The sequence below is a fragment of the Mandrillus leucophaeus genome, unplaced genomic scaffold, assembly GCF_000951045.1.
Source record: "Mandrillus leucophaeus isolate KB7577 unplaced genomic scaffold, Mleu.le_1.0 Scaffold38, whole genome shotgun sequence".
NCBI lineage: Eukaryota > Metazoa > Chordata > Mammalia > Primates > Cercopithecidae > Mandrillus > Mandrillus leucophaeus.
The window spans coordinates 3,686,615-3,702,683 of record NW_012104031.1 but is presented as its reverse complement, the minus strand read 5'-3'; the positions used below and the strand labels follow the sequence as shown (position 1 = coordinate 3,702,683).

The 16,069-nt window shown below is 40.3% G+C and overlaps 1 protein-coding gene across 1 annotated transcript in view; it reads right to left on the bottom strand.

Moving 5' to 3' along the window:
• Positions 1-16,069, bottom strand: part of KDM5B (lysine (K)-specific demethylase 5B) — an 85,347-nt gene that overhangs the window by 42,732 nt on the left and 26,546 nt on the right. The window contains exons 2-6 of the mRNA XM_011990514.1: positions 10,458-10,535; positions 8,132-8,254; positions 6,609-6,779; positions 1,194-1,328; positions 636-778 (exon numbers count right to left, since the gene is read on the bottom strand). Of these exons, the coding sequence (XP_011845904.1) occupies positions 636-778; positions 1,194-1,328; positions 6,609-6,710 (380 nt within the window). The 5' untranslated portion in view covers positions 6,711-6,779; positions 8,132-8,254; positions 10,458-10,535. The remainder of the gene's footprint in view (positions 1-635; positions 779-1,193; positions 1,329-6,608; positions 6,780-8,131; positions 8,255-10,457; positions 10,536-16,069) is intronic.

Here is a 16,069-nt window from a genome sequence, read left to right as displayed (position 1 = left end):
AAAAAAAAAAAAAAAAAAAATAGGGAAAGTCAAAGGATCAAGAACAAATTGTGGCTGGGTGAGGTGGCTCACACCTGTAATCCCAGCATTTGGGGAGGCCGAGGTGAGTGGATCACTTGAGGCCAGGAGTTTGAGATCAGTCTGGCCATCATGGCAAAACCTCATCTCTAACTAGAAATACAAAAATTAGCCAGGTGTTGCATACTCGGGAGGCTGAGGCAGGAGAATGGCGTAGACTCCATCTCACACAAAAGAAATTTTAGACTCCATCTCACACAAAAGAAATTTTTCTCTCTTTTGTGTGAGACTCCATCTCACACAAAAGAAATTTTAATTAGTTAGGCATGCATGGCATGCATCCGTAGTTCCAGCTACTCGGGAGGCTGAGGTGGCAGTTATCACCTGAGCCTGGGAGTTGAAAGTTGCCGTAAGCTATGATCATGCCACTGTACTCCAGTCTAGGTGACAGAGCGAGACCATCTCTAAAAAGAAGAAGAGGCCGGGCGCGGTGGCTCACACCTGTAATCCCAGCACTTTGGGAGGCCACAATGGGTGGATCATGAGATCAGGAGATTGAGACCATCCTGGCTAACACAGTGAAACCCATCTCTATTAAAAATACAAAACAAATTAACTGGGCGTGGTGGCACACGCCTGTAGTCCCAGCTACTGGAGAGGCTGAGGCAGGAGAATTGCTGGAATCTGGGAGGCGGAGGTCGAAGTGAGCCAAGATCGGGCCACTGCATTCCAGCCTGGGCAACAGAGTGAGATTCTGTCTCTAAAAAAAAAAGAAGTCTGAGAAAAATGGCTTTAACTGTCTTCTAACCACTCTGTTTAAAAAACCTCCTAATCTACATGTTTTCTAGCCTTAATCCCCATTAAACATTGCCCAACTTTGTGAGGGTAATGGGCAATCCAAGTAGGAACACAGAACACCAATTCTTCCTAAGGCCTTGATTGGTAACAAGCAGCAGTCTGTACAGGCAGCATAAACTTAGACTTCTTCGATTCCTTATCCCTTTGATGGTACAATTCACCCAAGTGTAAAAGTTGGAATACAAACAGCATCCATTTGTGAGATTAACAAGGTTCAAAACTACAAAGAGCATACACATGAGAGAAATCCAGTGTCAGACAGCCATTGGTAATAGGGCTTGAGAATTCCTTCTAAATTAACCTCATGAGTCTCTTACCTCTGCTCTCATGCGTTTTGCTCGTCGGGCTGGGGGGCACGTTTCCGAAGGCTGCACAGACTGCCTCTGGGGAATATCATGGGGTTTGTACTCCTTGTCCTTAGTGTCTGTGGTCAGGTTTGGCTTCTGCAAACACTAGAAATAACAACTATACTGATAAATTCCTTCCCTTTTTAATCTTACAGAGTTTCAGTGGATTTTTGTAAGGTACATTTTACAACTATTTATCTAGACAACAGGCCTATAATTTTTAAAAATCTAAATAAAAATAAAGACAAGTCTGCAGTTACCAACCACATACATACATCTATAAAGGTTTAAAACATTTTAAAAATTTTTAACAGGGGGTGTTGCTTTGATTTTTCATTGCTGACATCATCAGGTTACAACAGACCATAGCTGTCTCAAGGCATTCCCAATAAACCACTTGGAATTATTTGTGCTTGCAACTGTCAGTTAATGGAAGGTCCATATTGTTAGAAAGGCCCCTTATAAGCTCCCAAAACAATTTTCCATATTAAAAATCTCATTTTTTAAAAGTATTTGGAATTTAAAAAATAGAGAATCCAATATGTTTTCTAGATTTTACAACTGTATAGTTTCAGATATAACTAGCAAAGTTATCATCCAAAGATATCATCTGAATTGAGAAAACAGGTCATTTAACTAAAGCAGTCTTCCTCACTAGGGTTTCTATTTACCACAGTATATCCCTACAAAGTCTAACTCGCAAGGCAAAGATCAACTGGTAGCCCACAGCAATAACTTTGGTTCTGATCAAAAATGCATCTCTCTTCTTGCTTTGGTTTTCCTTTTTAGTTTTATTCTAAGCTATTAACACAACAAAATGTTGCCACTGAAGCTAATACGAATTTCAGGTAAGTACTACTCTTTCATAAGAGGACCCACAAACCTCACGAAAAACCTTTGTAAAAGTTTCAAAAGTAACCCTCTGAGGTGTGTTATAGCAGCTATATTTGGAATGAGATACATGGAAATAACAACCTTCCTGAAGCACTGACACTACGGGCACAGTTACTACCATAGAATCTCACTGAGATTGGCCCCTTTCCTCCTCACATTTGCAGAAATACAGAGACGGGCAAAAGAACAAAAGAAAGTACAAAGCGACAAAATGATAAAATTTATTTCTGATAGTTAAGAAATATGATATACTATTTAAAAATACTGACTCATTACTTGTTAACAAGTAGTAAATCTACCACTGGTAATAGCACCCTACAAATATTAAATATTCTGCTCATTCTACTTAAAACTACACATTGATTTGATCCAGAAAAGTTAACTATTATATTCCTAATAGTTAAGCATTTACATTCTGAAAAAAGTTGGTCAGGTGCGGTGGTGCCTTAAATAAGGTACCTTATTTAAGACTTACGGCTAGGTATAGTGGCTCACGCCTGTAATCCCAGCACTTTGGGAGGCCGAGGCAGGTAGATCACTTGAGGTCAGGAGTTCAAGACCAGCTTGGCCAACATAGTGAAACCCCGTCCTTACTAAAAATACAAAAATTAGCCCATGTGGTGACACATGCCTGTAATCCCAGCTACTCAGGAGGCTGAGGCAGGAGAATCGCTTGGACCTGGAAGGCAGACATTGCAGTGAGCCGAGATCGTGCCACTGCACTCCAGCCTGGGTGACAGAACAAGACTCCGTCTCAAAAAAAAAAAAAAAGAAAAAAGAAAAAATTATGAGACAAACTAAACACCAATGACAATTGAGAGAAAAAAATATTTTGTTTTTTACAAAAAGTAGTATAGAACATTGCCTTCTGTTTTGTAACAAGTCCTCAGTTGAGCATTTAGAGTATGTTTAATGAAAGCATGCAGAGGGGAATAAAACCTGTTCATCATATAAATTAATCCCCTTTATGTATCCAACGTACTTTCTATTGGAGACACAAAAGTATGAGTGATTAGGAAAATACAAATTGAGCTGAATTACATAAATTGTACTAAGTGGATGATCACAAATTCGGATACTACATATGTGGTTCCTATCTCCTACTAGTTAGTCTCAATGGTTCCATCATCTATGGTCAGCTTGGTTCTGTAAGGACTTTGCAGATCTAAGACAATCATGCCCTGTAGTTTTTTAGAATAAGTAAGAAGAGCTTTATTATTTTGCTCCAAACCACAATTAAAAATACACACGATATGGTTTTATATCTAGTGTTATTAACATACAGACGCTAATTTTAACCTTTACTTAAGAAACTAGGACTTACAGGTGATTTAATATCATCATCATGCCATAATCACATCATCCCACAAAGGCAGAGCAATCCCTTAAGACATTTAGAAAACATGATGATGCAAGATTGAGGCCTCTGTTCCACTGGAACAGTGTATCAACTTTTCTCAAGCTTCCTAAAATTTAACTTATACTCTCCCTTCACCCTTTTGCAATAATTCCTTCACTGTACACCTCTGTTTTTCCTAAGTATATGTTCTTCAATTCTTCTCTCCCTAATAACTATTTCAAAAATCAGAAATAGATGTGAAAATTTACATACAAGGAATGTTCATCATAGTATTATAATAAAAAACTAGAATCGACCTAAACATTCTACAATAGAAGAAATAAAAATAAGGTCTGGCTATAAAAAATGGATTGCCACAGTCATTAGAAATCGCATTTTCAAAACTATTCAATGATATGGCAAATGCCCATATGATTAGTAAAAAAACCCAAGATGCAATGATGTATACATCATTGAAGAAGAGTACACTTTCAATTTGTGAATGTATGCATAAAAATAGCCCTGAGAGAAATAACAGGTGGAAGGATCAGGAGTGATTTTATTTTGCCATACTCTCCTCCTGTGTTTTTAAAACTTCCTACAATGAATGTGTATCACTTCCTAAAACATACTTGGCACACAGTAAGTCACTCACAAATATCTACCTTTACTGTAGATGCAATGTTTACAAAAGGGTACCTTTTAAATACTTATTCCTTTCAACTCCTTGATTGTATAAATATTTAAGTGACTTTTAACCATAAAACTACATTGCCTTTTTAAGTATATAAGTGACATGTTTCTAAAATGTTACAATCCACAAAGCATCATTAAAAGGACTCTCTCTTCCTTTATTCACTATAACTTCCATACTTAGGAAGAGTTCAAGAAGACAAAATTAACCTATTACGGGTAACTGTATCTAGATCTGACTATGAGGCAAAAACGTTCCACATTCAACATTCTATTTTTTATTTTTGTTTTTTTATTTTTTGAGACAATCTCGTTCTAAGTCTTGTTCTGTCACCCAGGCTGGAGTGCAATGGCGCGATCTTGGCTCACTGCAACCTCTGCCTCCTGGGTTCAAGCAATTCTCCTGCCTTAGCCTCCCAAGTAGCTCAGATTACAAGCGCCTGCCACCACATCCAGCTATTTTTTTTTTTTTTGTATTTTTAGTAGAGACGGGGTTTTGCCATGTTGGCCAGCCTGATCTCAAACTCCTGACCTCAGGGGATCCACCTGAGGCCTCCCAAAGTGTTGGGATTACAGGTGTGAGCCACTGCACCCAGCCTATTTTTAATTTTTTTAATTTTTTTTATTTTTTTGAGACAGAGTCTTGCTCTGTCACCCAGGCTGGAGTGCAGTGGCACAATCCCAGTTCACTGCAACCTCCAACTCCTGGGTTCAAGCGATTCTCCTGCTCCAGCCTCCCACGTAGCTGGGACTACAGGCACGCGCCACCATGCCCAGCTAATTTTCGTATTTTTAGTAGAGACAGGGTTTCACCATGTTGGCCAAGATGGTCTCCATCTCTCCATCTAGTGATCCGCCCACCTTGGCCTCCCAAAGTGCTGGGATTACAGGCCTGAGCCATCGCTTCCAGCTCACACTCAACATTCTAAACAATTTCATCCATGGGCTCACTAAACATTCACATAATGTACTAAACAAACAAACAAAAAGTTTTGAATGTCAGATTGGCCACTTTCTTCTATGCTAAAAAGTGTTAGCCGGACCTGGTGGCTCACGCCTGTAATCCCAGCACTTTGGGAGGCTGAGGCGGGCGGATCACGAGGTCAGGAGATCCAGACCACGGTGAAATCCCCTCTCTACTAAAAATACAAAAAATTAGCCGGGTGCGGTGGCGGGCGCCTGTAGTCCCAGCTACTTGGGAGGCTGAGGCAGGAGAATGGCATGAATCCGGGAGGCGGAGCTTGCAGTGACCGGGAGATCGCCCCACTGCACTCCAGCCTGGGGGACAGAGCGAGACTCCATCTCAAAAAAAAAAAAAAAAAAAAAAAGTGTTCACCTGGAATCAATAAGGGAAAGAGGGAAGAAAAACAAATCTACTGGATTTAAGCATTACAGATGGTGTGTTTGTGTGTGTATAGTATTAGGACAGGACTTTGGTTAGTGACTTACCCCTCAAAAACTATGTTATTCTCTTCCTACCTCTCTACAGCACAGAAAACAATTCTTAAAATTATAGGGCTCACTGCTGTAGTCCTAAAATAACTCAAAGGGTATGAATGGATAATGACACCCCTCTTCTTTCTACCAAGGCATGGAAATAAATGGGAAGCTTTTATAGTATTGTTTTACTTACAAGTTTTTAAGTGAATAATTTCACAAATACCATTTTGTCAGAAATGAACATGGCTACATAGGAATTACTAGAAGAGGAACCCATTAGCTATGCAGCATTATAAAATCCCCTATCTTTACCATATCAACATTCTGACAATCTCCTTAAAAATCTCAGCTGGCAAAAGAGAATAGGTAGGTAAGTTATTTCACAGCTTATACCTTCATATGACAGCCAGGAATACTTTAGCTACTTTAAATTTAAAGAGAAGGCAAAGTTGTAACAAGTAGATAATAATCAACTCCTCAGCTTTTGACAGTAAAAAAATTTCCTCCACAATCTTATTCATTCCAGAAACAAACTTCTAAGTATAGTTGCTCTCAAAGCAGAACAAAAACACTAGAGGAAAAAACACAAAACAAGGTATTTTTTTGTTTCAGACGGAGTCTCGGAGTCTCGCTCTTTGCCCAGGCTTGAGTGAAGTGGCACGATCTCGGCTCACTGCAACCTCCACCTTCTGGGTTGAAGCAATTCTCCTGCCTCAGCCTCCCGAGTAGCTGGGATTACAGGCACCCACCACCATGCCCAGCTGATTTTTGTATTTTTAGTAGAGACGAGGTTTTGCCATGTTGGCCAGGCTGGTCTCAAACTCCTGTCCTCAGGTGATTCACCTGCCTTGGCCTCCCAAAGTGTTGGGATTACAGGAGTGAGCCACCGCACCCCGACAAAACAAGGTCTTCTAAAACAAGGTCTTCCAAACACAATCAAGGCCTTTTCATTTTCCTGAAAAGACAATGTACTGATAAGTAGTAAGATAAAACAGGTTAAGGCTAGCCCCCAAACTTACCCTTAAGCTGTCTCCGGACAGGAATAAGTTGTAGGGGTTAAGGATTCGTTCATAATGCCCTCTGATATGTGAGCCCACTGCTTTGCCAGGAGCAAACCCCATCTTGGTGGCAATTTTGGTCCATTTTCTATCCTTGCAAACAACTGCAAATCCACCTTCTTCTGCAACTAACTGTTAAAATAGCAAAATTAGAAACAACTATATGGAGTCACTTCTAATCGCACCTAAGTATGACTCCAAGGGGAAAATGTTCTTGGCTATGGTTATCTTTTAAAAACATGTTTTGCCAATCAAATATATATATACATATACACACACACACACACACACATATATATACACACTACTAATTTTAAGTTAGAAATTTAAAACATCTCTCTTGACAACATGGTCCATAAACATTTTGTCCCCTCTAAGCTACTTTTCACATCCCCAAAGCAATCATGTGGAAAGAATCAGTTTACCTAAAACTAAATCTCTACCAAAGAAGGGACTATAATACTTGGTCTTACTCTGGACTCTTAAATAAATCTCCAAAAACTAAAGACTAGGATGCATGCCAGCATGTTTGATGGAAAGAACGTAAAGTTCAGAATCAATTGGGCCTGGTATTGAATTATGGCTCAGCTTTTTTTCTTTTTTTTTTTCCCTGAGACAGAGTTTCTCGCTTGTTGCCCGGGCTGCAGTGCAATGGCGCAATCTCGGTTCACTGCAACATCCGCCTCCTGGATTCAGGCAATTCTCCTGCCTCAGCCTCCCAAGTAGCTGGGATTACAGGCATGTGCCACCATACCCAGCTAATCTTGTATTTTTAGTAGAGACGGGGTTTCGACATGTTGGTCAGGCTGGTATGGAACTCCTGACCTCAGTTGATCCACCCGCCTCGACCTCCCAAAGTGCTGGGATAACAGGCATGAACCACCATGCCCGGCCATGGCTCAGCGCTTTTTAGCTTTTTATCACCCTGAGCCTCAGTTTCCTTATCTGTAATAAAAAGAAATAGTTTGCAGAATTTTTGTAAAGTGTGAAAATGAGAAAAACAGGTGGCAGCAAAATATTCCACAAGGCTTCAAGACCTGGGAAGCAGAGCCTGATGATCCTCATCACTCAACTGACTTGAGAACCTCATTTTGCACATCTCAAAAAATAAGTTTCTTTGTTCTTTCTTTCTTTTTTGGGACAGCATCTTGCTCAGTTACCCAGGCTGGAGTGCAGTGGTGCAATCACAGCTCACCACAGCCTCCACCTCCTGGGCTCAAGTGATCCTCCCTCCTTAGCCGCCCAAATAGCTGGCACATGCCACCATGCCTGTCTAATTTTTTAATTTTTTGTAAAGACAAGGTTTTGTTACCCAGGCTGGTCTCAAGCAATCCTCCTCCCTTGACCTCCCAAAGTGCTAAGATTACAGGCGCAAGCCATCTGGCTGAGCAGTAAGTTCCTTTTTAAGGCAAAGAAGATCAAATTCATTCTGTCAGTAAGATTATTAAATGAGTAAGATGGTAAGATGGTCATTAGCCCATTACCTTATTAAGCTGAAATAAGTCCAAGATCTTCCTCTCCACATGTGGAATTTTCAGAGTACTTCCCTGTAACTCCCAGTACTTCGCGATCTGGTCCAAGAAATTCAATTTTACTCGAGTTTGAGCCTAAAAGACAAAGAATTGATTGAGTTTTCATCTCATTTAGCTTATTTTAAAGCTCCTATTACCTGCCCATGTGATATTTTCTTTCACAGAATATTTAAGTACAATACCACTTTAAAAAATTGTTTTTAAATTTAATGCTCTTTCAGCAGAACCATATAATACCACTTTCTAAATTCAATGAGAAACAGCCAAAAACACAGAAAATATAGCTGGTTAAATAATTATACATGGCCAGCTGGGCAAGGTCGCTCACGCCTGTAATCCCAACACTTTGGGAGGCCGAGGCAAATGAATCACAAAGTCAGGAGTTCAAGACCAGCCTGGCCAACATGGTGAAACACCCATCTCTGTTAAAAATACAAAAATCAGCCGAGTGTGGTGGCGCTTGCCTATAATCCCAGCTACTCAGGAGGCTGAGGCAGAAGAACAGCTTGAACTCGGGAGGCAGAGGTTGCAGTGAGCTGAGATCACACCACAGTACTCCAGCCCGGACGAGACAGCAATACTCCATCTCAAAATAATAATAATTATACGGCTGGGTGCGGTGGCTCATGCCTGTAATCCCAGCACTTTGGGAGGCCGAGATGGGTGAATCATGAGGTCAGGAGTTCAAGACCAGCCTGGCTGACATGGTGAAATCCCGTCTCTACTAAAAATACAAAAAATTAGCTGGGCGTAGTGGCAGGTGCCTGTAATCCCAGCTACTCGGGAGGCTGAGGCAGGAGAATTGCTTGAACCTGGGAGGCAGAGGTTCATGAGCCAAGATCATGCCACTGCACTCCAGCCCAGATGACAGTGCGAAACTCCATCTCAATAAAAAAGAAAAATAAAAAAATAATAATTATACATGGTCGGGTGTGGTGGCTCACACCTGTAATCCCAGCACTTTGGGAGGCCAAAATGGGCAGATCACTTGAAGCCAACAGTTTGAGACCAGCCTGGCCAACATGGTGAAACCCCATGTCTACTAAAAACACAAAAATTAGCTGAACATGGTGGTACACGTCTGTAATCCCAACTGCTCAGGAGGCCGCAGCAGGTGAATCACTTGAACCTAAGAGGCAAAGGTTGCAGTGAACTGAGATTGTGCCACAGCACTCCAGCCTTGGTGACACAGCGAGACTCTGTCTCTTATACACATCTAGATGTGTATAAGAGACAGCCTGTAATCCCAACACTTTGGGAGGCCACGCAGGTGGATCACCTGAGGTCAGGATTTCAAGACCAGCCTGGCCAAAAAGGTGAAACCCCATCTCTACTAAAAATACCAAAATTAGCCGGGCTTGGTGGCACACACTTGTAATTCCAGCTACTTGGGAGGCTGAGGCAGGTGAATCACTTGAACCCAGGAGGCAGAGGTTGCAGTGAACCAGGATCATGCTGTTGCACTCCAGCCTGGGCGACAGAGCAGGACTCCATAATAAAAAAAGTAAAAATCTTAAGTGACTTTAAAAAAAAATTTAATTCAGCCCCTACCACGTGACAGACAAGGAATTAAACACTCAGTAAACCTTCCTGTGATGTAAGTAGGCACTCTGAAAAGAACTTAAGTAGTACTGTAAGCACAATTCCATATTATTGTTTAAAATTATATGACAAGTAAAGAAGCTTTTATATGCCCAGCTTTGGGAGGCAGAGGCAGGAGGATCACTTAAGCCCAGGAGTTTGAGACCAGCCTGGGCAACATAGGGAGACTCTATCCCTACAAAAAAAATACAATTTTGTGTGTGTGTATCTTCACATATGTAAATATATATGATACAGGGTCTTGCTCTGTTGCCCAGGCTGGAGTGCAGAGTGCAGTGGCACAACCATGGCTCACTATAGTCTTGACCTCCCAGGCTGAAGCAATCCACCCACCTCAGCCTCCTGAATAGCTGGAACTATAGGCACACACCATCATCATCACACCTGGCTAATTTTTAAAATTATGTTTTACTAGAGACAGGGTCTCAGTATGTTGCCCAGGCCAACCCTCCTGCCCCAGCCTCCCTAAGTGCTGAGATTACAAGTGTGAGTCACCATGCCTAGCCAATTCGATACTTTAAAGACCTGTTCTCTACAGAAATATTCTTATTTGCTCAAATACAAATCTAAAAACAGATTTACAATGGTGATTCTATAACAATTTTAATATATCCTAATAATTTCAAGGAGGGTCCCCCTGGAATACAGGCAAACAGAACACTAGTGAAGACATTACCTCCAATTCATTCAGTCTCTGGATACGCGGCGTAAAATGAAGTTTATCAACATCACATGCAAATGGTGGCTGCCAATCCTAGGAGAAAGCAAAGGCTCTTATTAGAGTAACTTGTAAGTATTTGAGATTTAAAATTTTGTTTTACAATTAAAACCCAGGTTAGGTAAATCTGATTCTAACCAGTCAAACAAAATAGAACACAAAGTAGTGGTTTCTCAACCTTTTGTCCAGGAGAACAGCAAAATATGTATGAACACCCTTTCCCAAATAAATATCACATATATACCTCTCCCCACAAAGCTTCCCACTGAGCAATGTCACTGAGCCTGTTAAAAAAAAACACTCATTTAGGCAAAAAACACTTTGACTTCTGTATTACCATAGAAGTATCTCATTTTTTATATAACAGCTATATATCTATAACTTTAAAAAACACATTTAACCTTCCAGTCACATTAACTTTTTTAATTTTTTTTTTTTTTTTTGAGAGAGGGTCTCACTCTGTTGCCCAGGCGTAAGTGCAGTGGCATGATCACAGCTCATGGAAACCTCCGCCTCCTGAGCTCAAGCGATCTTCCACCTCAGCCTCCCAAGTATCTGGGACCACAGGTAAACACCACCACACTCAGCTAGTTTTTTAAGGTTTCTGTTAGAGACGAGGTCTAGGTACATGTATTGCCCATATCAGTCTCGAACTCTACGGCTCCAATGATCCCCCCACCTTGGCCTACCAAAGTGCTGAGATTACAGGTGTGAGCCACCGGAGCCTGGCCTACATTAAACTTTTCTTATTAAACTGGGGGTAAATTCTACAGTGGTGTCAGGGGGAGAAAAACTGACATCCAAATCCAATTTTAAAAGTCATCCTTGGCCGGGCACAGTGGCTCAACCTGTAATCCTAGCACTTTGGGAGGCTGAGGCGGGGGGATCTCCTGAGATCAGGAGTTCAAGACCAGTCTGACCAACATGGTGAAACCCTGTCTCTACTACAAATACAAAAATTAGCCAGGTGGGGTGGCAGGCACCTGTAGTCCCAGCTACTCAGGAGGCTGAGACAGGAGAATCGCATGAACACGAGAGGCAGAGGTTGCAGTGAGCCGAGATCACGCCACTGCACTCCAACCTGGGCAACAGAGCAAGACTTCGTCTCAAAAAAAAAAAAAAAATTGTCCTTAATATGTATACTCATATAAACTGTTCTCTAGAGAATTGTCCTGGCCGGGCGCGGTGGCTCAAGCCTGTAATCCCAGCACTTTGGGAGGCCGAGGCGGGCGGATCACGAGGTCAGGAGATCAAGACCATCCTGGCGAACACGGTGAAACCCCGTCTCTACTAAAAATACAAAAAAATTAGCCGGGTGTGGTGGCGGGCGCCTGTAGTCCCAGCTTCTAGGGAGGCTGAGGCAGGAGAATGGCTTGAACCCGGGAGGCGGTGGAACTTGCAGTGAGCCAGGATCGCACCACTGCACTCCAGCCTGGGCGACAGAGCGAGACTCTGTCTCAAAAAAAAAAAAAAAAAAAAGAGAATTGTCCTATCATGGAAGAACTGCCATCATGAGAAAGTAATCAGACAAGTAAAAAAATATATACATACATATTTTTATATACACACATATATATGTCAATTGTTACCTACAAAGGGAGAAAACTGAAAATGAATGTCCACAACAAGAGAAGAACTAAAGGTATAAAAATGTGTTAATAGGTTTCAGTCTGGGATAATGAAAGGGTCTGGAGGCAGACAATGGTGACGGTTGTACAGCAATGTAAATGTACCCAATGCCAGTGAACTGTATCCTTAAAAATGGTTACAAAGGCAAAACTTTAATGTTATGTACATTTTAATATTTTAATACAATGAAAAAAGAAAAAAAGGAAAAATGTACCCTGTAGTATAGATTTTGTATGTATGTATGTATGTATGTATTTTGGAGATAGAGTTTCACTCTGTCGCCCAGGTTGGAGTACAATGACGTGACCTCGGCTCACTGCAGCCTCCGCCTCCCGGGTTCAAGCAATTCTCCTGCCTCAGCCTCCCGACTAGCTGGCATTACAGGCATGTGCCACTACTACGCCCAGCTAATTTTGTATTTTTAGTAGAGACAGGGTTTCACCATGTTGGTTAGGCTGGTCTCAAACTCCTGACCTCAGATGATCTGCCCACTTCGGCCTTCCAAAGTGCTGGGATTACAGGTGTGAGCCACTGTGCCCAGCCTAGATCTTTATTTACTAATGTGGAAAGATTTTCCCTATATATGTTAAGGGGTAGGGGGGGACAGGCTTTACAATAGAAAAATAAAACACTGGAAAGCTATCTAGAGCAAAAAGGCTCACAATGGTGGTTGTCCTTAGTGGTAGGGTTATAGGTAATTTAAATCCTTGTTTGTTTTAAATATAATCCGAAATGCATTAAATATTTATTAAATATTAAATGTATTATTTCAGATTGTGTGAATATATTAATAAGGAAATTCACAGCCTTTAAACTCAATTTTATACCAAGTTTATCCTAAGAAAACAATTCAACCAGAGTCAACAAAATACATGAATGGTCAGGCATGGTGGCTTACGCCAGTAATCCCAGCACTTTGGGAGGCCAAGGCAAGCAGATCACCTGAGGTCAGGAGAGGAGCCCGGCCAACATGGCAAAACTCTGTCTCTACAAAAAATACAAACAAAATTAGCCAGGTGTGGTGACCCATCCCTATAGTCCCAGCTACTTAGGAGTGTGAGGCAGGAGAATCACTTGAACCCAGGAGGTGGAGGTCACAATGAGCCAAGATCATGCCTTTGCACTCCAGCCTAGGTGACAGAGTGAGACTCTGTCTCAAAAGTAAATAAATAAATAAATAAATAATAAAGAAAAAAAAATACATGAACAAAATTAACTGCAGCATTATATTAGGAATGTATGATTATTATGGTATTATAATAACACCGAATATTATATAGCATTTAAAAGTGCTAGATTTATAAAGAGTTCATACCAATCAATAAGACAAAATAGTAACTTACAGAAAAATGGACAAATTGTATCAACAGCCAAAAGGGAAAAATGGTCAATCATAAGACTGGCGCCCAACTTCAATCAAAATTCAAGAAATATACAAACTCTCATTGTTTTTACCTATCAGATTAACAGGGCATGCCTTGTGACCCAGCAATTTTATTTTTATTTTATTATTATTATTATTATTATTTTGAGATGGAATCTCACTCTGTCACCCAGGCTGGAGTGCAATGGCACGGTCTTCACTCACTGCAAGCAAGAACTGAACATCTCAGGTTCAAGCAATTCTCCTGCCTCAGTCTCCCATGTAGCTGGGATTACAGGCGCGTACCACCATGCCCAGCTAACTTTTGTACTGTTATTAGAGACGGGGTTTCACTATGTTGGCCAGGCTGGTCTCAAACTCCTGACCTCAAATGATCCACCTGCCTAAGCCTCCCAAAGTGCTGGGATTACAGGCATGAGCCACCACGCCTGGCCGTGACCTAGTAATTTTCTGATAGGAATTTATAAATATCTATTACCACTCACAACACCTGGATATAGGCAAAAGAAAATTCACTGCAAAATTCCTTCAAGTTAAAATTTAAGCATCTATCAGTAAGAGAATAACCTAAATAAATGTTGGTATATCTATAACCAACAATAAAATACCACTCAGCTATAGTAAAAAAAAATCTAGATGTTCTAAATATGGAAAGATACCCAAGCTCCAATGAGCAAAAAACTAGAACAAAAACATGTATTAGGTTGGTGCTAATGTAATTGCAGATTTTGCCACTACTAAAAAAAAAAAAAAAAATACATACACGTATGTGGCAAAAGCTGTAATTTTGCCATTACCTACATACACATATGGCAAAAACCACAATTACGTTTGCACCAAGCTAATAACATTGTGTTGAACTTTACATATGCAGATTTTAAACAATATCACAATAATAAGGAGAAAAGAGGCTTTTTAACATTTCAAATCTGCACTGTTGGAACTTATCATTATAGATTGCTTTTAGTTTAGAATAAAAATAACGGCCAGGCACAGTGGCTCATGCCTGTAATCTCAGCACTTAGGGCGGCAGCAGCAGGAGGATCACTTGAATCTAACAGTTTGAGACCAGTCTCTACCCATCTCTACCAAAAAATGTAAAAATTAGGCATAGTGGTGCAAATCTGTAGTCCTACCTACACAGGAGGCTAAGGCAGGAGGATGACTTAAGCCCAGTGGTTCAAGTTTACAGTGAGCTATGATTGTGCCACTGTACTCCTGCTTGGGCAACAGAGCACGACCCTAGCTCTAAAATAAACACATAAATGAAACTGTTTTGTTTTAGTGATAGCAAAGACTTCAGTAAAAATGCCCACCAGCGATGCATGATAAAATGTTAAGCTAAAAAGCGATGGGTAAGGTCTTCAAGTGTTTAACATGGTTGTACTGTCTTTTTATGGTTAATGTTTAAAATGTCAGTTAAAAACATACTATACTTTGTTAAAGTTAAAAAATACCTCCATCCCAAGTGAAAAAGATTAAAGTCTGATTTGTTTTTGTTCAACTCAATAACTAAAAGCTAAAGTAATGTGTTTAATTTGTACAGAACACATCCTAGCAAAAGGAAATGACACTGCTTCTTCATATTCTATGGTACGCTAACAGGAAGTCTTTATATTGCTCAGAGCTTTGCTTCTAGTGTGTTATAAAAGCTGTTGGTTTTCAGAAATGAATTGATCTGGGTTAAGGTGAGATCAAAAGCATATCAAAAATAATGTGTCAGAATACAGAAGTAAATGTTCAAATATTTAGTCTAAACAGTTTCAAAATGGCCTGAAAATTTTAACAACTAAGACTTACAGGTGATATATGTTATTCGCTGATTGATCAGATAATTTACCTTCTAATCCCAAAACACAATGATAAAGATATTAATCTGATGTTCTCAAAAGCCTATATATTAAAGTTTTACAAATTAAAATGAGCTTCTTTCTATGTATGAATATATACACAGTATGCTTATTTTAGCCTAAAGCTAAAATGAATCCTGAAAATGATTCATCAAACGGAAACTAGTACATATCTGTCAATAAGAATGCTCATACAGTGGGTATGTTTAAAGAAATAGTTTGAGAAGACCATTTTTGCATTAAAAATAGATCACTACAAACTCTGTCATCTCTTCTGGTTATAAAGAATGAGAGAAGATATAAATGTCATTCAGTTTTGGGACATTCACTGTCAGCTGCAAAACTAGACTCCAATAAAAAAATCAAATTTATTTGTAATGTTCACTATCATATGGAACTAAGATACCTTTGACAAAGTCTGGTCTCTTTGGGACATGAATCTTTTTTTCTTTTCAAGTAGAGATGAGGTCTCACTATGTTGCCCAGGCTGGTCTGGAACTCCTGGGCTCAACAATCCTCGCATCTAGGCCTCCCAAAGTGCCAGGATTACAGGTGTGAGGCATGGCAGAAGCCAATCATAACTTTTAAATGGGGGGTAGGGAAGTCACTATGAAAGGTAAATACAAGAGATCATAATAAAGCCTCTAAGGTGAAAATTTTGGCCGGGCGCGGTGGCTCAAGCCTGTAATCCCAGCACTTTGGGAGGC